Source organism: Aquila chrysaetos, chromosome 7, assembly GCF_900496995.4.
Source record: "Aquila chrysaetos chrysaetos chromosome 7, bAquChr1.4, whole genome shotgun sequence".
Taxonomy (NCBI): Eukaryota; Metazoa; Chordata; class Aves; order Accipitriformes; family Accipitridae; genus Aquila; species Aquila chrysaetos.
In genome coordinates this window covers 3,519,154-3,541,189 of record NC_044010.1, presented here as the reverse complement: position 1 = coordinate 3,541,189, position 22,036 = coordinate 3,519,154, and the positions used below count along the sequence as shown (strand labels likewise).

The 22,036-nt window shown below is 50.0% G+C and overlaps 2 protein-coding genes across 6 annotated transcripts; both read right to left on the bottom strand.

Moving 5' to 3' along the window:
- Positions 1 to 1,897: 1,897 nt before the first annotated feature.
- POPDC2 (popeye domain containing 2) lies at positions 1,898 to 13,610 on the bottom strand. 2 transcript variants are annotated; one of them, XM_030019573.2, is made up of 4 exons: positions 12,367 to 13,610; positions 9,812 to 9,920; positions 6,333 to 6,687; positions 1,898 to 2,351 (listed from the first exon to the last, which is right to left on the bottom strand). In XM_030019573.2, the coding sequence occupies exons 1-4, from the start codon at positions 12,909 to 12,911 to the stop codon at positions 2,266 to 2,268; spliced, it is 1,095 nt and encodes a 364-aa protein (XP_029875433.1). In that variant the 5' UTR covers positions 12,912 to 13,610; the 3' UTR covers positions 1,898 to 2,265. The 2 variants fall into 2 exon arrangements, with proteins under 2 accessions (XP_029875433.1, XP_029875432.1); XM_030019572.2 differs by having other exon boundaries at positions 6,195 to 6,687; positions 12,367 to 13,609.
- Positions 13,611 to 18,382: 4,772 nt separating this feature from the next.
- LOC115344108 (cytochrome c oxidase copper chaperone) lies at positions 18,383 to 21,182 on the bottom strand. Of its 4 annotated transcripts, none has more exons than XM_030020999.1 (4): positions 21,055 to 21,182; positions 20,822 to 20,967; positions 18,980 to 19,086; positions 18,383 to 18,586 (listed from the first exon to the last, which is right to left on the bottom strand). In XM_030020999.1, exons 2-3 carry the CDS (start codon positions 20,938 to 20,940, stop codon positions 19,002 to 19,004), a joined length of 204 nt encoding a protein of 67 aa, XP_029876859.1. In that variant the 5' UTR covers positions 20,941 to 20,967; positions 21,055 to 21,182; the 3' UTR covers positions 18,383 to 18,586; positions 18,980 to 19,001. The 4 variants fall into 4 exon arrangements, with proteins under 4 accessions (XP_029876859.1, XP_040980716.1, XP_040980715.1 ...); XM_041124782.1 differs by having other exon boundaries at positions 21,070 to 21,171; XM_041124781.1 differs by having other exon boundaries at positions 20,822 to 20,961; positions 21,055 to 21,161.
- Positions 21,183 to 22,036: the final 854 nt, after the last annotated feature.

Sequence of the window (22,036 nt, the reverse complement as noted above, 5' to 3'; positions counted from 1 at the left end):
CTACAGGGCCACCTAACACAACTTAGTCCCAGAAACTCAGCACAGCCTTTCAGACCTGGAAGAGTAGCCAAGGTCTGGAAAGAATTGGTGAAAGATTACAATATGAAACGCATGTACATAGAAACAGCCCTCACCCGTCCACACCTTTTCCACCACCTTGATGCATATGCAAATTAAAGAGGAGACGAGTCTTTCATCACTTCTGCTTACAAATCACATCTTCTGTAGACCATTTTCTCTGGTTCCCTGGACTGGCTTCACTGGGTGATGGAGAAGTGCACCAGGAACACCATGGTCAGGAGAGAGGGACGTGCTAAAGGCATTTCTGCCATGAAGAAGCCTCAGTCATTTGGCATGACCTGTCACTCGTTCTCCACTAGACAGTGTCACTGCAGAGTTAGCTCCTGCTTTCAGCTCACATCCAAGCTTTTGGGCCCTGCCGCGTGGCTCTTTGGAAGGCCAGCTAACAAACACCATCTCCAACATACACTCAAGAGGGGGTTAGAGCTGGGCTCCAACAACCAGACAAAGATCCAGGTTAGTTGGTGCCATGACTGAAGATTTTCCAGGGAGCTTCTTGGTGAAGACTGGAATATAACCTCAGCAGGCACCTGTGAAGGGCAGTGTGTAATTCAGACCAGCCCCGTCCACTACTTCAGGCAGGCGTATAAAACACCATGACAGACGGATGCAGTTTCATTGCGCATTTCGGTTCCCTTGCAGAAGGGACCCCAGCAGCTCTTGTGTTAATTTGCTGGAGATATTTCCTACCTGTGAAGGGCAATGGGGTCAGGCTTAAGCAAGAATGCAGCCACAGAACATGGTGCCAACCATTAGCAGGATGATCCCCAGGCCCGGGGCAGCCCCATTCTCCTGCCCTGGGGTGACAGCAAAGGCAAGCAGAGCGAGGAGCTGTGTACGCCGTGGATCCCACATACTCACCACTTCAGAGGCCTCTCCAGAACTCAGCAACGGTGCCAGATCCCAAGGGCGTAGATCTCGCCCAGCTGAGACTTGAAAGACGTGCCAAACTGGTCTCTGGGCCACAGCCCCTGTGTGAGCAGCACAAGGCAGGTAGGGCTGCCTCCACCAGCCCAGGGCTGACACAAAGCCAGCCCCACACGCAGAACGGCCGTGCCCCTGTATGTCTGTGCCAAGAGGCACTGAAGAACGCCCTGCCCTGTGCGTGCTGATAAGGGACTGATGCTCCTCACTCTTTCCCTGGATATCTGCCCTGGAGAGGCTCCTACCCCCACTGCCCAGCTTGGTTGCACCAGGCTCTGTGGGACAGAGGATTCCTCCACCAGTACTGCCCTGTCCAGTTCCCTGACAGAGAAAATGGCTTGGGAAGCTCGTCAGCCAAAGCCTGTTGCAGCTGAACTTGGAAGAGGCCTTCTACCTCCACACTACTTTCATCTAAGATATTGCACTTCTTCCTACCAGTGGCTGCTCTCCCCAGAGATGTTTTGTATTCACTCACTTCTTCACTCAGTGTGTGCACCCTGAGGTCATCCCCCGTTGAGCACCACCAAAAAAAAAAAAAAAAAAAAGGTTCAGGCTCTCCTTCTTGCCCATACCTGCCCTCAGTCCCAATTCCTCCTCTTTCTTATTCCAAAAGAATCAACTCAAACAACTGAGCTTTCACCAGAAGTTGGTAACTTCTTTGAGAAGTGGTGGTTGTCATAAATGAGAAATCCTAACCCCTGGAAAAGTAATTTCTGGTCTCACTAGAGTGGATGCCCAGTGAGAAGCATGATATCAAATCTCCATATCATGCTCTCCATTGCAAGGCCATTGCCAAAGCCATCAGGCAGCCCATTTTCCCCTGTCCTTTCCTCCCCCATGCCTTCAGATCACCTCAAGCCTTTCAAACCCTCTCCAAATCCTCAAACACCAGTAGTTTCATCTCTGACTTTAATGGAAATCATTAAATCAAAGGGAACACAGATCCGCGAGCAGGCTGGTATCGCTTGCAGCGATATTGGTGTACCTTGGTATCAGAGCTGCCGACACACCTCAGAGAGGCAGGACTAGAAAACAAACCGTGGAAGCACACTGGGGCAGGCAGCTCTGGTGAACAACCGTGGGGTGGGAGGTGCTGGAGTGTCACACTGCAGTCTCACGCGTGTGCTTCACGTGCTCCTGAGTGTACATGTCTGCAGGCAGACGTCTCAGTGCGTGCTAAAGAGTGTCTCTCTGGTCAGAAACCTGTGTGAGCATACGTTCCCTTGGAGGGGCTTCGGGAGCAAAACAGCCTGTTGTTCCCTAGAGTTCAGGGGTCTGAGTAGGAGCCAGAGGGGCTCGTCCTTTGCGGAGAGGGTAGGGAGAACTCCGGAGAGGGTTTCCAGAGGCTGCAGAAGGAAAGCAGAGGAGGAGGGAGGAAAATGGGGGGGGAGGTGGTGTCAGGGGGGAGAGAAAGAAAGAGAACACCATTATTATCAGAGGAATAAATCTTGCTTCCAAACTTTTCCAAGACACTAACCTCATGGAGCCCACCGATACCTGTCCTTCTCCCTCCCCTCCTAAATTAGCATGCAAAACTATGTAATTCTTCAACATGTAATAAATCAGAAAATGGGGTTATGCAGCCATCCTGAGACAGCAAAACCAAACCCCTCCAGAGCACCTTCTGTGATATTGTTGAAACAGACGCCACAGCTCCTTTGATGTTGCTCTCAAAGCAGGTGTAAAACAATTCCTACTAACTTAGATACCAAGCTACAGGCCATCAAGCATCCATCCATCCACCTCACCCACCAAATAGAAAGCCATCCCCAAGATGTAACAGTACAAAACTAGGCAGCAACAGCTCCACATTTTGCAAGCACTTGATAGCAACAAACTAGAACAAATGCAATATGAAAAGGGGAAAAAGCAGGTGGCTTTTAGTTGTTTGAATTTTCATGCAAGGAATAAAGTTTAGTTTGCTATGGAGCTCTGAGCTATATACAGCAGTACACTGTTAAAGCAAGCTTTGAACATAACCTTTGAATCTGCCTCTTAAACAGGCAGCCTGTAAGTTATTGAAGTATCTCTCGTCCTCAGAGAAAGAATGTGCTCATCAATGGGATATCACAATCTGTCTTGCTTGTAAGCAGACTAGAAACTCTTTCAAGGAACTCGATGATAAGAATAGTGGGCCACTATATCTCCCAGGAATATTTTATTCTGCATGATCTTTGCAGCACTTTGGGCATTCAAGAGTTGCCCTCCTGCACTGTGGTATTGCAAGGTGGCTGTTGTAGTGACAGAAAATGAAAAGGAATGTGATCCATAGAAGCACTTCAGCACGGGGAATTTAGAGAGCTGGAAGGTGATTATTGAGGTTGGAAGTTGCTGGGGAAGGAGACAAGAACACAGACCAGGGGAAAGCCCCAGGGGAGCTCTGACCTCTGGTACCGCACCTATTGCTTACTTCGAACAATGACACTGCAGGGAATATCCCTGTTTATTATGGATGTTTTCACCAGTTCCAAGGGAAAAGTTACGAAAGCGCTTTCCTTGGGCCACGGCAGACCTGCTCAGATCATCCGCTAAGCTCTGACAAGTGCCTGGCCAGAAGGGAAAACTGCAGCCCCTCTGTATCACTAATTTTTGTGGTTAGGCGCTCAAGTCGCTGTGGAATACGGTCTGGACATGACAATTGCTGTTGTGCTGCTGTGGTGTGATGTGATTAGGATACCCAAGTGGTGAGCAGAGTAACAAGGAAGCACTCGTTCATGAACACACTAAACAAAGTTTGTTTTCCTTGTCTAATTACCTTAGAAATTAAAATACCACACTGGCTATTGTCTCCAGACTGACAAACAAGGAAGATCATCCTCCTCTCCCACCCCAAATACCGGCCTCTGAAACATTTGGGCTTTTATCGCACGTCTCTACTGCAATTATCAGCATACCTTGACACTGCCTCATTCACAAGATCTAGAAAGAAAAAAGCTTCCAGCTTCCAACATTTTCTAAAAGGATTGTGTGAAAGAAAGAATAGCTTTGTGCTGTGTTGCACAAGCTTTCCCCAACACACACATACGCACACACCTCTCGTGTATGTTCCACAATATTGACTCATTACCAAAAATGGGTGGAAACAATTAAAAAAAAAGCTACGGTGTTCCTTGCCTCCTTCCTTTTTTAATTGCATTTGAAATTCTGATTTTATTGAGCTTGATCAACGAGGAGAATTCTGCCAATGACCTGAGAATGGATATCCTTCTGCCGAGAAGACAAAATACAAGCAAAGCATAGACAAAGTGACTTCACCACGTTTACAACACTATCTGCATTCATTCAGACATGCCTGACTGTTAGGAGGATGGCTGCCTCATAAGTGATTCAGTGTTCCTGCCTCTCCAAGTAAGGACTGAAAAAGCTGCAGATTCATATCTCCAGCAGTCTACCAGCAAAATGAGGAACTTCACATTCCTAGGACTTCTAAGCTAGAAAACAAATGAGGATTTTATTTTCTTTTTCGCTCTGTGCCTCCTTTTTAAAACAAAAAACCAACGAAAAACAACTAAGCAAAACTCTTGCTGACTTTTTATCTGATTCAAGCAAAACCAAATACACTTGTTCCTTCCCTGGCCAGTTTCTTCATATCCCAGATTTTAAATTTGGAGGCATGGAAGCAGTACAGGAATAGGCACATGACTCAACCCAAAGCAGAACTGTACGAAACAGGAAAATCTTTCAAAAACTAAGAACAGCACCTGGATGAGTCAGCAAAAAAGGCCTTTTCTACCAGATGCATACTGCAAATAGCAAGTGCTGTCTGACCCAGACAGCCTTCTGACGTAGAGCACCAAGGAGGGAGAGTCCCTTTGCCTTCACGGCGGTGAGGCTTGTGCACAAGCACTGCAGGGTAGGGAAGATTACTGCAGACTTGTCAGGGCTCATGGCAGGAGTGTGTCCTGCTTCACGCTCCCTGCCGGTGAGTCCACAGCCCAAGCATTTACAGCCCAGAAGTAGACCCAAGCGGGCGCAGGGAAAACCAGGATGCGATGGTGCACCGTGTTCAAGGATGCCTGCTGGAAAACGGTCTCCCCAGCCGCAAGCCCAGCCCTGCAACTTTCTCCCTGCCATGCAGACCCAACTGGGACACACGCAGTGGTCCCTTCTAGGACAGAAATCCCAGTCCCAGGCTTGGTGTCTGGCAGCTGGATGCCAGAAAGCAGCTATTATGGGGCAGCAGCAGGAATGCACATTTTGGGGTCTGCAGCTGGCGTGCAGCAGCTGGCATGCAGCGGCTGGCTAAAAGGAGCTCAGTGTGGAATTTCTCTCTTGGCCACTCGGATCTGAATTTCAAGCACGAGCCACCCTCCTGTCTATTTCTGTTTGCGTGCATTGCTCCTCTGCCCCAACATCCACCAGGCCCGGGAATTTTTCCCTTGCAGAGTAAGGAGTTGGCATTTTGGAAGAGAGCATCTCGCTCCCACTCACTGGAAAGCAGAGTTTGGGGCATGATAAAACAATGTTTAGCCTGTTCAGTCCACCCAGGGTGATTGGAGGCAAGAGCTATACCACACAGGGCAGTCTTTTCAATACCTTACTGATTTGGCTGAGACGAAGCTCAGCAGAAACAAGGGGAACAGAACAAATGCTGGGATGAGCTGTGGTGGGCAGCGGGGAGGAAGGACTCTGAGCTTTCTCCCCCTCCCCAGACTGAGCACTTGCAGGGTGTAGAGCAATTCCTTGCTATCAATCCTCTGTAAACGCTGGAACCGTTTCTACCCCTGTCAGCATCTCCGGGGTTGTCTGCTCTCTCACCTGCAGACATCTTTCTCAGCTCAGTGCTGGAATATCTCCAGGCACAGCTCTACCTCATGGCGAGCCAGGTCGAGCCCTGTGGGGTCTCTGCGGGCACTCACGTACCACCCACCAGCCTGGACACCATTTCAGTTTCTCTGCATCTCCCAAGGGATGGAGAGAGGACAGGGCAGGGAAGAACTTCCTACGGTGCCCTTCCACCCCATGGCGTGGCTGGTGCCTGGAGTCAAGCCTCTACCCTGCCGCTTTTCCTTAAGAAAATCACGACAGCTCGAGCCCACCTCCCAGGATTCCTTGGGGCAGCAGGCAAAAAAAAAAAAATGCTGCGGAGGAGCAAACCCACAGCAAACGAGGGCGAGAGGCTGGGGGCCGCCGCTCTACCCAGGCATTCGCATCACGGGAAGGACTTGCTTCCACACGCGGGTACTTACGCGGGGGTCCCACACAGGGTGAGGCGTGCCCGTGCCAGGAGTGCCCTCACTTCATATACTCCCCTTCGCTCACATAGTCCATAAAAGACCCCGGCAACTCAGCAAAATCTTCCAAGACAAGACTGGTGGAGTCCTCACCCAGCAGGTCACTGTCGGGCCGGGATGCCCGGGGTCGCGGCGGCGGCGGTGGCTGCGGAGGGGGCTCAGAGGCACCAGCCTGGCCGGAGGCAGGCGACGGCTCCTCGCAGTCCTCCGACTCCCCCTCGGAGGAGGCTGGCCCAAGGACGTGGTAGAGGCTGGGCAAGCGGATGTCGAAGCGAAGGCCGAACTTGGCGAAGAGCTTCTCGTTGAGGGAGTAGAGCTTCTCCGAGATGTCGTAGCCCAGGTGGGAGGAGAAGAGCCGGGCAACGTAGCGGTCCTTCCTCAGGAGGAGGTACAGCTTCTTCCTCGGCCAGGTGATGAAGCTGCAGTCGGTCTCGGCCGTCAGCGTGACCTGCGGGGCAGGGAGGGAGCGGAGTGAGCCCCGCCGCCTCGGCAGGGGTCACCCGCCTTGGGGCTGCGTGCTTCTCGCCAGCGAAGACCCCCAGCCCCTTCGACACCTGCTCTCCTTGGGAGACGGCGGGGCTGGAGAGCCGGATTGTCCAAGCTGAACGATCGGATAAATCCTTACCTTATTCCTCCTCTCCCCAGGGAGCCGGAGACCAGGTTTTCCTATGCAATTAGTGGCATGCCCTTGCTTAAGCTAGCCACATGGCTGGCTGGCTACGTCTCACCCTCTCGCTTTCAGATGCTGCTGCCTCCGAGAAAGCCCTGGGTGCACGAAGGGCCACCTGGAAGACTTGCCTGGCCACCCTGCGCCGGAGGGACATCCTCTCTCGCCAGCTCTCCTGGGCCCTGTAGGGCTGAATGGCCTTGAAGGACGTGCGGCACAGCTCAGCGAGGAAGGAAGTAAAAGGGTTTTACTGTGTGTGTAGATAGGGAACTCACTTGAGGTTTTATTGGGTTCATTTTAGAGAACATTTTGTTTTGCTCTGGGTTTTGCCAATGCAAACAGAGGCATTTTTTCCCCCTCGCTGTAAGACCAGACTATTAATAATAAAAAACATTACATAACACATGAGTGTATATTGTAATATATAAATATAATAATAATAAAAAAAAGATAAGAAACACAGGAAGGGTCAAACTGCCTTGGGCCAAAGAAGAACATCCGAGTGTAATGGAGACACTGGCATGTGAACAAGTGCCAGAGCCAAAATATCCCGGGGGCTCCCTTTCACTCTATATCCAGGGGTCTCCTTGGCCAGCCACCATGGCAGAGGGCCACTGGGAAGCTGAACACGGCTTGGCTGCATGTGTGTGTCCTTGGGTTTGATATTTAATGCCACTGCCATGCAAGCAGCTGCCTTACGAAAGAAATACGGGAGATAAAACCTGAGAACTTTCCCAGGCTGAGGCAAGCAAGAGGAAGGGTCACATGGAAATTGAAATGACCTGAATCTCATTTTCCTAACCAACTTCTGGCACAGCGATCGAAAGCCTCCACTCCTCATGAGGGATTGAGATGTAATAAGAAAACTTGCCTCCTAACCAGGACAGCAGGACAGATTTCACTCATGAATCCCCCCCGACACAAGTGCTCCAGCATCGGCAGAGCCCATAATTCAGCCTTCTGGGGGAAAGTGCCAGCCCTGAAACCCAACTCCTTCAGGCTCTGGGACCCACCAGTCCCGTGGGACACAGCCAAAGCTGAAAGCTCAAGGAAACCATCTCTCCACGTAGACCGAGTTGCACTTCTGCCATTGTTTGGCAGGCTCGAGACTGAAACCGCTCAATCCAGAGGGCCATGGGGAAAACTTGGGCAAGAAAAACCTTCCATGCCCTCCTCCAGCAAAGACCCGGAGTCAAAACACGCACTTTTTTAACTAAATGATTGTGATGCTAGGACTAAGTCTGAGATATGCCACAGAGTTATATTAACTACTCAGGTAAGAGAGACTAGTGGGTTAAACAGCTGCCAAAAGCAGCACATCACCATGGCTAAGCACGACCATCAAGAGTAACGTCCTGCCAGGAACACGGACTGGTCAAGTCTCACCTGCTGAATGCTGGTCTCACACAGGCTGCTACTCCTTCGTGCTCCTCAGCAAGCAGACGCGGGTTTTAGGCATTTGCAGCACCTGGTTGCAGCCTTTCCCTACCCAGGACTCTACCTGCCCATCCCGGTGCCGGGCACAGCCGACCTCCCCGACCAGCCCTGTATCGCAGAGCAGGAGAGGGGCCAAGAGCGTGGTGCTGGCAGGGCTGGTGCAGCCTGGCACCACCTTGCTCGCGAGCTGTCCCACGCATCACAGATAAAGACACTCAGGAGGTCTGGGAACATTCAGTTCCACAGAAATTAGCTCAGAGAACGCCGCAGATTGTCTTTGCAGGTTGCGTGCCATCCAGACGGACATTCCCCTGCCGGGAGCACCGGGCAGCCATCGTTCTCTCTGCTGGACTCTTAGGCAAATATGGTCCAGGATTGAAGCCCTGTGCAAAACACGAGATACCCCCACCCTTAGCACAGCCATGCTGCTGTTGCCCCCTCTACCCTGTTATCTTGGCCCGACATCCCTATTTCTGCTCACAAGCTGTAGCCCGGTGCTGCAGTCACACAGTCCACCCACTCCTGCAACTGTTCCTCTTGCAAGACCGTAATCACTGGCGGTGGCATAGATTTCAGGAGCGACCGCCATGACCCTTTCACACATGGGCCCAATCCAGACCTGAGGAAAGCAGATCCGGAGAGCTGCCCTGGTTTAACCAAGTCTGAACGTGGCTGCCCTCATGAGAAAGCATCATCATTCCCTCATGACTGTCCCACGCTCCCAACGGATTAGCAAAATCCCTCCTCATATGCCCTAACTGACATATTCTAGACTGACATCCTGACAGGGATCAGCCTGTCCTGGGATGTGAGTTAAAGGCAGAGAGATGTGGGCTTAAGTAATCTCCTCCAGAAGGAAAGCCACACAAATACCGTGGGGTGTTGACAGCAAGAGCAAAATCCTTTCTGTTGCTGCAAATAAGAATTGGTCTGGCCTCTCAGCAAGGGATTCTTCTGCTTAGAAAGAACCATATTCGGGTGTGAATCATCCTTTCTGCTTCTCCACCCCAAACACATCACCATCAGAAGCTTCTGTGAGGAACAGGATATTTATGGATCTACATCACTGCTGCATATCGCCGTGGCTGCCATTCTGATGCTGGAACGATGCACCCTGCTAGCAGCATGCAGGGAAAATGCACCAACACAGGTACTAGGGAATGCTGTAATGGAAGAGAGCCAGCAATCCGATACCTCGTCTCCCTGCTAAACTGGAAGGAGCTCCACGTTCTACTCTCCCTGCTGTCAGCTGATAGTAGGAGCACACACTGAGGTCTTCAAAGGAAGGTAGAAAAAAGATAACACAGCTGATCGCACTATCCTGTGCTGGCTAAAACATGACGAAGGGGAGGAAAGTATTCCTCGTTAGCTTTGAACGGCATAATGAGCTCTCTCCGTCCCCTTCTCAGACATGCAACAAAGCAGCAAGGAGCGAAGCTGGGCTGCTGCGGCGGCTGTGCGGGGTTACCTGGAAAGTTCCTTCCTCGGAGGGTCGCAGCGACTCCCATTCTGGAGAGTCCAGGAACTGATACGGAAAGATGTAGTGAAGGAACTGTCCGTCCTGGCTCACTCGGACCCTGCAGAGAGGACAGGCAAGGCGCACAGGCTTAGGCCACAAAATAGACATCACACGAACCTGATCAGCTCACACAATGTGCAGGCAGCTGCTCCCACCAGGGAGGAAAGGACTTCTCCTCATCTCACGCACGTGTCTCATACCCTCTCCAGGACAGCTGCAGATGCTCCAGTCTATGGGGCCGTCCCTCCTTTCTCTGTGGGAAACGATATTTGGTGCCACTTCCCAAATTCCATCTGTTTTCTGTTTCCTGCTACAAAGGCAGCCCTCACAGGCGCAATGCTTGGTCCTGAATCAGGACTTCTCAGCCCCAAGACTGCTGCTGCTTTTCAGGTACTTCTAAGCCAGCCTGTGGCTCTTTGTACTTGCATCTTCTTCCTGTCCCCAGGGTTGCACGAGGGCATTCCCTGCCTCGATGCTGGGAAGCTGTTACACCCAGAAACCCCCAAAATTGCATTGGCCATCGTTCCTGACACATCATGCTGCGAGCTCATTGTTTGCTGCACGTTACCATTCAATCTCTCTTGGCTTCCCAAGTATCCCCTTCCCCTACTTTTGCTACAATTGCCTACCAATGTCAAGGTCGAACTTGCACCCAGCTCTGCTGCGGGAGCAGAGAAAGAGAGCTGCACAGGCCTGGGGCAACGGCAGGGCACTCGGGAGCTCTATTGGTAGCTCTGCACCACCAGATTTGGGGCCTCTTGCCTCCCTGTCGCCATGTTCCCCTGTTGTACAATGCACAAAGGCAATTCTTGCTTTCAGGAGTTACAAGGCTCAGTTCACTGTTGGCTTCCAGTCAGCTGGGAATGCTGCCTGGAAGGGCCAGGGATCGCAAGACAGGTTTCCTGATTCAGGCACATTCTGCATTTCTAAGCTTCCCTTGTCTTGCTACTGTTCAGTTTAAGAGGGGACACCATAATAGTAGCAGTGCTCTGTTGGCTCAGCAAGGACCTCACGAGGCAACAGAGTGGGTACCAGGAAATGGAAATCCAATCCCATCTCCGCAGAGCATCCTCAATCAGCCAAGATGCATACTTGCCACTGGAAAAGAGAGCAGAACTACCCCACCAGCACTGTCTTACTGTCCATTGCAGCGCTTTCATGCCCACAGAGCAGCAGCAGTTTATCCAGTGCAGGGCAAGACAGCACAGACTCTTTCCCACTAACATTTTTTGCAGATATGGTAAACTTCGGAGCAAGCTGCTCAGCACAGACATTTGGTAAGGGGAGACACCTAACAGAAACACACGTACCCAGTTTCCTCCGAGTGCTTTGCCATTCAGCACTGGTCAGTGGTCCCAGGATGCTCTTAACACATCCTAGAAAAGGGACAAACACCAAAAAAAAAGGAAGCTTTCCTTCTTTACAGCCCCCCCTCACCTTCACCAGAGAGAATGGACCACCGCAATAAAACACGAGCCCCAGGTGATGCTGGGTTTGTCTTCCCAAAGGAAAATCCCTGTGAGACACACCTCTTACAGCTCAGCCCTGCTCCCATTTACAGATCTTCTTCCTTTCCCACTCTCACTTGACATTAGTGCCAAGTGCATGGCAGCAGCTGGGAAGCCAATATCATTACTATTTTGCATTTGGATTTTGCAAATCGTTAAAAGATACGTTCATAGAGACATGCCACGGGATCTCAGGTGAACAAATAACAGTACTTCATCAGCACAGTTCGCTCAATAATCAAAGCTCCAGTAAATGAACAGCAAATGTGCATGGCTTGCCAGGGAATCAGCTGTGACTATCTAGAGGTCCTTGAGGTCCTCCTTGATGGTCCAGAGGAAGGAACATCATGAATGCACAACAGCACAGGGAAAGAAAGAGGCCTGATGAGGTGGGATCCACCACAGGAGAGCGCTCTCTTTTTTGACGAAATGACCCTCAAAGTGAAAAATTTTGGAGCCCTGAGGGTCAAGGCATTGGGAACAGGGGTGGAACCTCTCCCTGAATCCCACTGCTGGCCTGGGGGAGCAGGCGAACTGAGGACTCAGCGTAGTCAGTGCACATCCCTTCACATCACAGAGGTGTGTCTGGTACCCCCAGAGACCACAAGTCCGGACGCACTGCCTTCCTGCCTTGAGAAACACTCTCTCACAGCCAGTCTGCTCCCATCAGAAATAAGATCATTTTAAAATGACAGAGAAGGAGGTAAGGATTCCCCAACAATATCACAGGCAAGGCTGAGCTGGGCTGGCTGCTTCACTGCACATAGCTTGATTCTGCAAACTGTTCCCCGAAATAGTCTAGTTCAGAAAAACAAAAGAAAACAAAAACAACCCCCAAAAGCAAATTACCCCCCTCCCCAACAAACAGATGCATATCTCAAAGCCTTTCAGAGGAAGGAAACAATCCTCACCCCAGTTTCTGCAGGGGGTGGAAATACAACAGTAAGCCACAGCGCTTTGCTGTCAGACGTTGCTCAGAAACAGGAGAGCCTTTACCTGCCAGACAGCAGCAACGAGAGGCGGTCGATGGGAGTCTTGCCCTCCACCGCGTAATTCTGGTCTCTGACTAGCGACTGGACTTGCTCTTCGCAGCACTTCACGATTTCTTTGTAGACTTCCAGGGGCACCTGCAAGGGCAGGTACATGGTCTTGTAGAGGAGGTCAAACTCTTCTGGGATGGTGTCTCTGCGGAGCCGGTAAGCCAGGTGAGCCAGCTGAAGCAAGCAGGCGAAGACGAGCAGCATGTTCCAGACGAAGATATCCAGCCCGCAGGCGCTCAGCCAGCCCCACAGAGCATAGCAGAAGTAGCCTGGGGCCAGGAGGCCAAAGATATAGAGGGACCCAAAGATGCCGCTTCCCCCCATGTAACCCAGGAGGACGATGCAGCTGGCCAGCTGGTAGGCTGCTCCCTCCATAATCTCCTTCCAGGCATCGCACACCGGAGGCTGGAGAACAGCCTGGTCCCAAGAGAGGCTGCTTGCGCTCATCCTTCCCCACTCCCCACCCTCCCTGGCCGTCCTGCGCTCAAAACGAATTGTCATACACAAAGGGTGCTGCAGGGGTCTGAAACCAGAGCTGCTGGGTAGCTGTTCCTCCTCCTCCTCCTCTTGAGCGCCGGCCGGTCCCACAGCAGCGCGCTTCAGAGCGACATGTTAAAGTGCTGCTGAACGTTTTTGCACCCGAAAAATCCCCAAAAGGCTTGTTTCTCCTCTTTGTGGCTCACAAACCGTCGGCTGGCCCCCTCCTTAGCCACACCAGTGAGAAAAGGAGCTGGCAAATACGAGGCCAAAAGAGCTCAGTCAAAGAAAGTGTAGAGGCCATTAGCTGGAAAACTTGCAGACAGGACAGAGATCTTGTCGTACTGCCTCTCTCGCCGGCCCTCCAGCAAATGGAAATAGCGACCACGAGAGAGCAGCGGAGGGAGCTGGTGTTGAGCGTGGAATGTGTATCACTTGGCAGTGGAAACGAGAGAGACCCCAAATGGATAACCATGTTTGGAATTGAAATCCAAGGAGCAAAAGCAGCGAGGAGAACAGAGAGCAAGCACGCACCCGCTACTTAACATAACTCGGGCGCCCAGATAAGCACAGCGCAGCACGAGGAGGGGAAAGGAAAGGGGAAAACAACCAGCTTATCGCAGCCAGCTCCAGCCACACGTGGGGCTCCGCACCACTCTGCGCTCCTGCAAGAGAGCGACTTTCACCCAGCACAAAAAAGGAAAAAGGTCACCCCCTTCTCCCGCTGTGGCTCGTAGCAGCGGCAGGGACTTACCAGAGTCTCTGGAAAGGAGAGGGAGATGGAGAAATGCTTTCCAGGCACTGCAGCACAGCCTCCCCTTGCTCCAGGGAGCTCCATCTCGTGGGGTGTTTTAGACCAAGGGGCACGAGGTAAAGCTCTGCACCAGCAGACAGTTGTGACTGCAAGGGATAAAGCTAGATTAAATGAGGTGTTGGGACACAGCTTCATCTATCACGAAGAGGAGACTATCCTGCCTAAAACTTTGGGAGCGTAACACTTGGAAGCCTCTTTTGCGGGGAAACCCTAGTTGAGGGAGGATTCTCTCATCCCACAGAGAACAGGCTCTGTTGGGAAGCATCCTTGGGAAACGTCATCTCACATTTTCATTTCTTTATAGCTATTTGGAACCCCTCAGACCTTCATTTAGCACGAAGAGGAAAGCGAACACTTTCCACTCGGGTAACCCGGGTCACAGGCACGAGAGGGGCCCTCCGAGTTCAGTCCTCCGTGGTCATCTACAGAAAAGATGAATAAATGCAATTTCTCCCCTGCTTCAAGTAACACGTTATCAGTCACACAGGCAGGATCTGCCCCACTGCCAGGAAGCAGTTACATTTCAGGCATTGACGCAACCCACACAGTCAGTCAACAGTATGAAGTCAGCCTGCATGGGTCAGTGGAGTACGGATAGGGTTTCAAGGGTGGTCGTGTTTCAGGCTGAGCTCGCAGCTGCCCTGCCTAACATGCCATTCCCGTTGGCACCATTCGCTTAAAGACACACGAATGGCCTCTTCTACTAACAGTGCTCTGGAATAACACTGTCTACTGGGCGAGGCTGAAGCAATGCTTTATGGCAACCTTAAAGAATTCATCATGGTCTTGGACAGTACAATCTATCTCTACAACTATTAGTCCACGTGCAACACGGAGCGGTACGACTCCTACGAGCAGCAAAGGCTGTGCCATCTTGACAGGTTGCCATGTGGGAAGGAAACAAGACAAATTAAGCTTTGCACAGAGGATGAGTATGATCCACTCAGAAAGATGCTTTCTGTTAAGGGTGAAGTGAAACAGGGAACCTTGTTTCCAGTGGTCCCTTATTCAAATGAAGAAATAAATCCTACTGACTGAAGCAGAACAAGGCTCAGCTGCAAGAGGTATGGGGAAATGAAGAACTTCATTTCTCTTGACCTTCTCTGCAAAGAGGGAAGGATGACCTTATAGCCAAACCATTACAATAAAAAATCTTGGGAGCCAAGTTCTGTTTTTCATATCACCGCCATGTACTTGCTAGATGATCCCAACAACTTGTCTACCTTTAGGCCTCTGCAAAAAAAATCACTATTATAAGGGGCCCTCCTTCCAAGATGGGCTGACATTTGATGGTAGTGGGGAGTTGGGATATCAAGATTGGGAACACTTACGAGAAAGATACTTTACATAAGATCTGTGAGACAAAACTGAACTGCTATGAATAGCAATGTAGAACTACATTAGAGGAAGCATTCTGAGAAGCAACGTTGCAATTCCTCCCACCTTTCTGTACTACCAAAAAACTTCTGTGGCAACATCAAAGAAAGTGACAAAAGAAAAAAAAAAAAAAAGTTATTCATTTCACTCCTCAGTTAGGTAAATTCCTGAGCTAGAAAATACTCTGGAACACAGTGCTAATGACTCGTTACGACAAAGAAGGTACTTCCTCGGACAGGGGTGTTGCAGTAAGCCCAGAGGCACGCGCTGGGTCGCAGTGCTGCTGGGGCCAGCGCCACAGGCGAGGACGGCCCGTTGCGACCTCCCTGCGGAAGGTGGGCAGGAATCTTTAAACCGACAGCATAAAGCTCTCATTAGAAACTATACAGCTTTTCTACTGCGGCTGAACGTGATGTTGTAGAGCGAATGATATAGCCTTTTAAAAGGTAGATTTCTGAGCATATGCTAGAGATTAATTTAGGTGTTTTCAGGCCTGTTTTTTTAAAAGGAATATTTGTCAAGTGGTTGAACCACCAAGGCTCAAATCTTCCTTTCTCCCATGAGAGTACCATGGCCATACAGACCATCTTCACAGCACTTCCAGTTTTCCACCCAGCAAGAGTTCAAAAAGCTCTTAATTTTCCAAAGAGAAATTCTATTTTCATGCCTTGCCTTGATACATGCCTTCCATCTAAGGATGCCGGGGTTCATCTGAGATCAGTGTTCTAAAGCCAATACAGATTCAAGGGGAAAGCCACACAAGTATTAAAAAGGAGATACCAAGGCCCAAACCAATTTGGAATCAAGAGAGCAAGTGCATAGAAAACGCCTGAGCAGCACTAAGATTCTTCCCTGGAAGAGGGCACATAAGGCATTACAACAAAATGAGTCTGTGAAGAAGAAAAATAAGACTCCACTGATTTCCCCACTTAAAATTAATTCAACCAGTAGCACTTAATATTTAGCCCCATGTGATGATGCAATCCAGGTGCAGCCTGTGCTATGTTTGGCAAATAAATCCTCTGTCCTTGAGAGCAGCACCGCACCAAGAGATTACCAGTCCCAAATCTCACAGCAGCTAAACGACTAGGCTATTTTGCCCATCCTCAGGAAGTCTACAGGTTGACTACTGATCCCATAAGCTGAAAACTAGTCCAGTCACCTGTGATGAGGACACTAAGACCTTGGTGGCTTAAAGTCAGAGCAGGCATAATCAGACATCTCCTTTTTGATTTATTATATAGTGCATCGCTGGCATTAGTCTGCAAAACTGTTACTTACACGCTAATAAACCCTGTAGCTCCAAAATATCCACCTGGTGTTTCAAGTCACATTCAACTTACAACTGTTAGCTCATGGTGAATCACAAAGCGACAAAGACAGCACGTACTGTATTTAGTTGTACTGCTGTGCAGTTTAGTCAAGTTTCCTGCTGCTGCCACGTTTCATGCCCTCGCAAGTACACCGAGCACCCTGTGCAGGGCAGGGTCTGTCACCAGCTCCATCGGTAAGTAGTAACACAGTGCCAGTAACTCCCACTCCTCGAATCAAGCCTTGAATCCACTCCACAGGAATCCCGTAGTAACAAATGAAGCCGCCCAGCAAGAAATGTGATTTGACTACAAGTTTTTTTCGTACTTGAGTCGTCCAGTATCCTTTCTGTACCTGTTGCACACAGGTATCGCAGCATCCCACTCATCATCTTCCTTCCAAAAACTTTCTAAAGTATCTACCATGCTTTTACCTTCATGCAGGCCCAGATGTCCCATTTCTTAAGTTTATAGAAATTGTGTAAAGTTCTACAGGGACCCATTTTTTTCTTTTCTTGGACTGATTTAAATAGCACTCCACTCTCACTTGACCACTGCCAACCCCTGCCCTGCTCTTCACTCTGTGGCACCATTTCCACAGGTTACCCAGACTGGACATGCTACCGCAAAGCTGGTGCTCGTCCACCTTTTAACGTTCTCTTCAGTTCAAGCTCTGACACGTGTTGATTCAACAATAAACGACCTTATTCAAGTTTCTACCTCAAGACAACAATAAACACCAAGAGGAACACCAGGTCCTGCTCCACAGCCAGCTACAGCGCCGCAGGCGGCTTTGAACGCTTTTTGCCAGAGCTACACCTGCGTCCCTTCTCTTAGGCTGGAAGCCAACACGGGCATAACTCTTACCTCACGACAGGAGAGTAGACGAGCAGTGTAGAGCTAAGTCTAACAGCCCGGCTTGTCCCCTGCAAGCATTTTAGAGTACATTTCCTCAAACACCAGGACATTCATGAAACATTCCCGGAAGGCGAGTCTAAACTCTCCTCACGCAACTTGTGAGCCTCGGCAGAGACACTACCAAGTGTCACATACTAAGCTTTCACAGCCTGTTCATTGCTAGCTCAGAATACGCAGGGCCCAGCAGGCAGAGAAATGGTCAGGACTGCACCCATCCCTCCAACAGGATCAAAACCAAGAGAAGAATCAAGACAAAGGACAGATTTCGTGTCTTCAATTTCTGAAAACTCAGCAGGAGGAAAGGAAGTAATCAGTGATGCCATCTTAAACAAAGTCAACTTACCAAACCAAGAAAAACATTAGGGTCGCACAGCAACATAGCATGAAACCAAAAAAGTCCCACGTGTAACAAGCTACCAACCGCACTTTTTTTGCTCTAGATTGTAAGAAGGAATCAAAGGCCACAACCACCTTCCCACTGTCGTGTCACACAGGTGAGAAAAAAAGCCAGAACACGAACGCCCACACACGCCCCCAACAAAAACTGGGCAGAAAAAAAAAGCCTTTTCTTTCAGGCAAGTGACCTGGACATACATCTGCAGTCCTCTGCTCCCTTTCCCTTGAAGAACTACTAGCTCAAGAATTTGAGTTTGATATGGAAAGTACTTAATTCTTCATTATAAAGAATGAAGCTTGAATCCTAGGGTAAAGCTATTCAAAAAAAGTTGAAAGAATTCTAACGGGGAAAGCAAATCCAGTTTTGACTCTAAGGAAAGTTCATTTCGAAAGCGGTCTTCTTTCTACAAATACAGTTACACCTACCGTCACAAACAGCACGACAAGCTTCAGCATGCCTTTGCTGAAAGCTGTAACAAGGCTGTGTTACTAGCACGATTTCTCAATTTGCATCAGCGGGAAAACCTACCGAAGGCCCACCTGTTCAACCACAACACCGGAGTAATCAATGTTCTCATGTCAATGAGTAAGCAGGCTTTACTCATTCTCACATGCTGTTTTCAATGAGGAGGGTACTGTCATTTCTTTACTTAAAAAGAAACAGAAGTCAGGAACGCTGGTAATTTTCAGACTTTTATTAAGAGGAAAAAAATATATTTTCTATAGTTGCGGTCAAGAGCTAACAGTGGAAAAGCCACAGACATGATGCACAGTCTATCATTAGAGACTCTTTATAAATAGATTCTTTATTTGTTCTTTGAAGTAACTTGCAGAAATAATTCATTTTGCAGCTTTCCAGAACACAGTCACACCACAGACATCATCTAGAAGAGAGAGGAAAGACAGCTTCACCAAACATGGATTTCCACTGGATACTGAGGGACAGTTCAACAATCAACAAAAAAAGCCCCCACCAACAAAGCCACACAAAACAACCCCCACACTGCCCTAGCATTAGAAATCTAAGTTCAAGTTCGGATCTATTAGAAGACAACAAGAGGCAGAACCATACTCTACTGCTGAAGAGCTACTTGCAAAGGCTGTACACTGCCAGAAGGCTTCACCACCCTCACAAGGACAGCAGTGCTTACTCTAGTGTCAATGAGGATTATTTTGCCTTCCCTCTCATAAGGAGGATACCTTTGCCATCACGAGCAGTACTCTGGGCCTTCCAGTGGCACCAGCTGAGATGCCAGGACACTGAAGGCTATACTCACCACGTTCACAATCCTGCTCATCTCATATCTTGAAGCCCAGAGCTCTCATACACTCCTTGTGAGCTTCAATTAGGTCCCTGCAATTTTCTTCCCCCTTCTCAATGATGCTGCAGAACAAAAAGATTTCCAAGGTTCAACAACAAAATGTTTGCTTACTGTTAGTCAAAGCCACAGAACTGACAAGCTGTTGGGGACAATCAAAAAACCCTACTAGGCTCCAGAGATCTTTTTGCCTATCCTGTCCAGGGTAGCACTGTTTTGGAAAGTATAATACTATCTCAGAAAGGTGACCAAGTCCAGAGCTGTGCACTTAGAACTTTGATGAAATGCATAACAGAACTTCCTATGAACAGGCCGGTGTCTATTCCGGGCAGGTCTAGACAGGGATTTGTTATACAACACAAGGTTGTCGCATCACTTCATCAACTATGCTGATCTCGTCAGCAACCAGTTTCAAATCATTCAGTAAGGAAGCAACAAAATTTCTCCAGTAAGAGACCAATACAGAATAGGTTGACCAGTAAATGACATTTTAGTCCAGCATCAGTTGGTACTTAGGGAACCTGAAGCAAAAAAACCTGTCCAGATACTCTTAAAAAAATGATTTAACATATATGGCAACTTTTGGTGTTACTCATCCATCCAAGTGTCTAATATATATTCAAATAGCGGTAAGAGCCTACCATCATCAGTATATGGCGCATACCGCAAAAGCAGTTCAGACTTGCTCTTTGATTTGACTGGCAGAGCGCTTCCTGTCCCCAGAGGCGGGGATTCAACCGCTCTGCAGAGCGCAGGTCACGGGTCTGATCAACCCTCATCCACCACGTTATGCTATTCTTGCTGCCAAAGAAAGAAAACTACCAAATTGTGAATAACAAATTATTAAGAAAATAAGATGTTTTAAAGTTTTATTACAGTAAGTACGGACAGGTCAGCTGGCCACCCAGGGCAACCCCATCTGACTCCGGACTTGCATCCTACCACCCTTTCCTTAGGGGTCCCTGGACTCGCCTTTACTCTACCACCTATCTAAACATGCACCCCTAGCTTTAGCAAAAATACAGCTTCCAGTATTATGTCACCTACTGAACAACATCTGTACCACCTGTCAGGTTAAAAAAAAAAAAAAAAAAAAGACAATTTGGTCACCAGATTAAAGTTTTTTAAAGGTTTACTGTCATAGACAAAGGAACTCTATTTTGGGGGTGCATTTCATGCTGTTTGATGATTGTGACTAAGCCTATAATTACATATGCAGCTATATATATCATTGTCAAGTTTTGCACCTGTGAGAAAGGTCATCCTCTGAGACCTAAAAAACAAAGTTGGGTTTTTTTTATTTAAGAGAGTACAGTGTTTATAATCAATTAAACAATAAAAATGTTACTACCTGCCGGTAGCTGCTTCAGCCAGTCAACACTAGTGAAGATTTGTAAGCCACATTAAAAGCTAATCTCTGAAACCTGTTTTAAACTAGGGCTGTGAGACATTAATCTCTTCATTTCTCATTTACCCTTTTAAGACAGCTTCTCCTCCGCGCTCTCCCACCTCTCCTGGATGCACCAACACCCTCCACCCGGGGCGGGGAGCGTTCCCAAAAATCACCCCGGCACTTCGGCAGGGACAGAAGCTCCTAGGAGGGTAACAACGGGCAGGGCCGGGAGGGAAATCCAGCGGGTCAAAGCCACACCGGGGCGGCGGACTGACTAAAAAGCCCCGTTAACTCGACGACGGGCCCGGCCTGCGAAGGGGAAATACCCCCGCAGGAGGAGCCGCCGCCCGCCCCGAGGGAGCCGGGCTCCACCAGAAGCCTGAGGCGGGACGGTTGGGGTCCCTCACCAGGCGTCCCGCGCTTTCTTGGTCTCGGGGCAGGCGCAGCAAGGCTTCAGCGGCTTCTTCTCTTCCCGCGCCTCCCCCGCGCCCTTCGCGTCGCAGCTGGCGGCAGCCACCGTCGACATGGCGGGCGGCTCCCCGGCGGCCACGGCCTGTGAGGGGGGGGGAAAGAGAACCAGGCAGGGAGCGGCCGTCAGCGGGGTGCCGCGTCCCGCCCCAGCCCCGCCGCCCGCCGCTACCTGCCTGCCCGGAGCCTGAGAGGAGAGAGGGAGGGAGGGAAGGAAGAAGGACGACCGCTCTCCTCCGCCACAGGGACCGCTCAACCTTGAGACCTCCGCCGGTTCCGGGTACGCTCCCGGCTGCGGCATGCTGGGAGATGTAGTTCGGGAGCTCTCCTTCCCTCAGCCGGCGGTGTTGGCCGCTATCCCGGCTCGGGGGCGGTTATAAGACAAACGGATCTCCAGTCTGTAACGATCAATCAGCGCGTCGAAAGAGATATTCTGCAGGAACGCGCGACCCTTACGGAGCCGGAAAGATAAGGGAAGGAGAGAGCAGGCAGGAGGGTGGAAAATGGCGTCAGCTCCTGAGAGGACCTGCCGCCCACCGCAGACTTAGAGCGGCAACTGACAGGATTTCAGTTCTCCCAGAGCCAGGCCCCCGATCAGAAAGTTGTAGCCAGCTACCTAAAGCTCTTTTTTCCTACTCGAGCAGTGGGGAAAACGGGGGCTCAGTTCTTTATCGCAGTTGTGCACAGAAAACTGGAGATGCGTGGGAGCGAAGACCGCGTGACGAGCACAGCCACCATCACTGGCAACGGGAAACGTTGCTGTTTCATGGCTGAGGGCCAGCCTGGCCGGTCCCTGCCACGGGCAATCAGGGAAAAAAACACAGAGCTGCTTTTCCTCTGTCGTCTGCCCCAAACCAGACATCAGCAGCCACTCTTGCCTTCCAGGTCTCTGCCACATACAAAACAGCTTGGCTATTTCGCCACGGTCTGTCAGCTCCCTAACGCAACTGCGTGCCACGCTTGTGCCTGCCACCAGCCCTGATGGCGACAGGGTTACACGTGCACATGTATAGACTGGCAGGCACGTTGGCAGAGCAAAGGGACGCCCCACGCAGGTAATGTGGGAAGGGCTGCACATCAGTGGATGTGACGCTGCTGAGAAGTTGGAAGGGGAAAAGAGGAATATGCCCAGTGGGATGCAGCTGCTGTGCCTT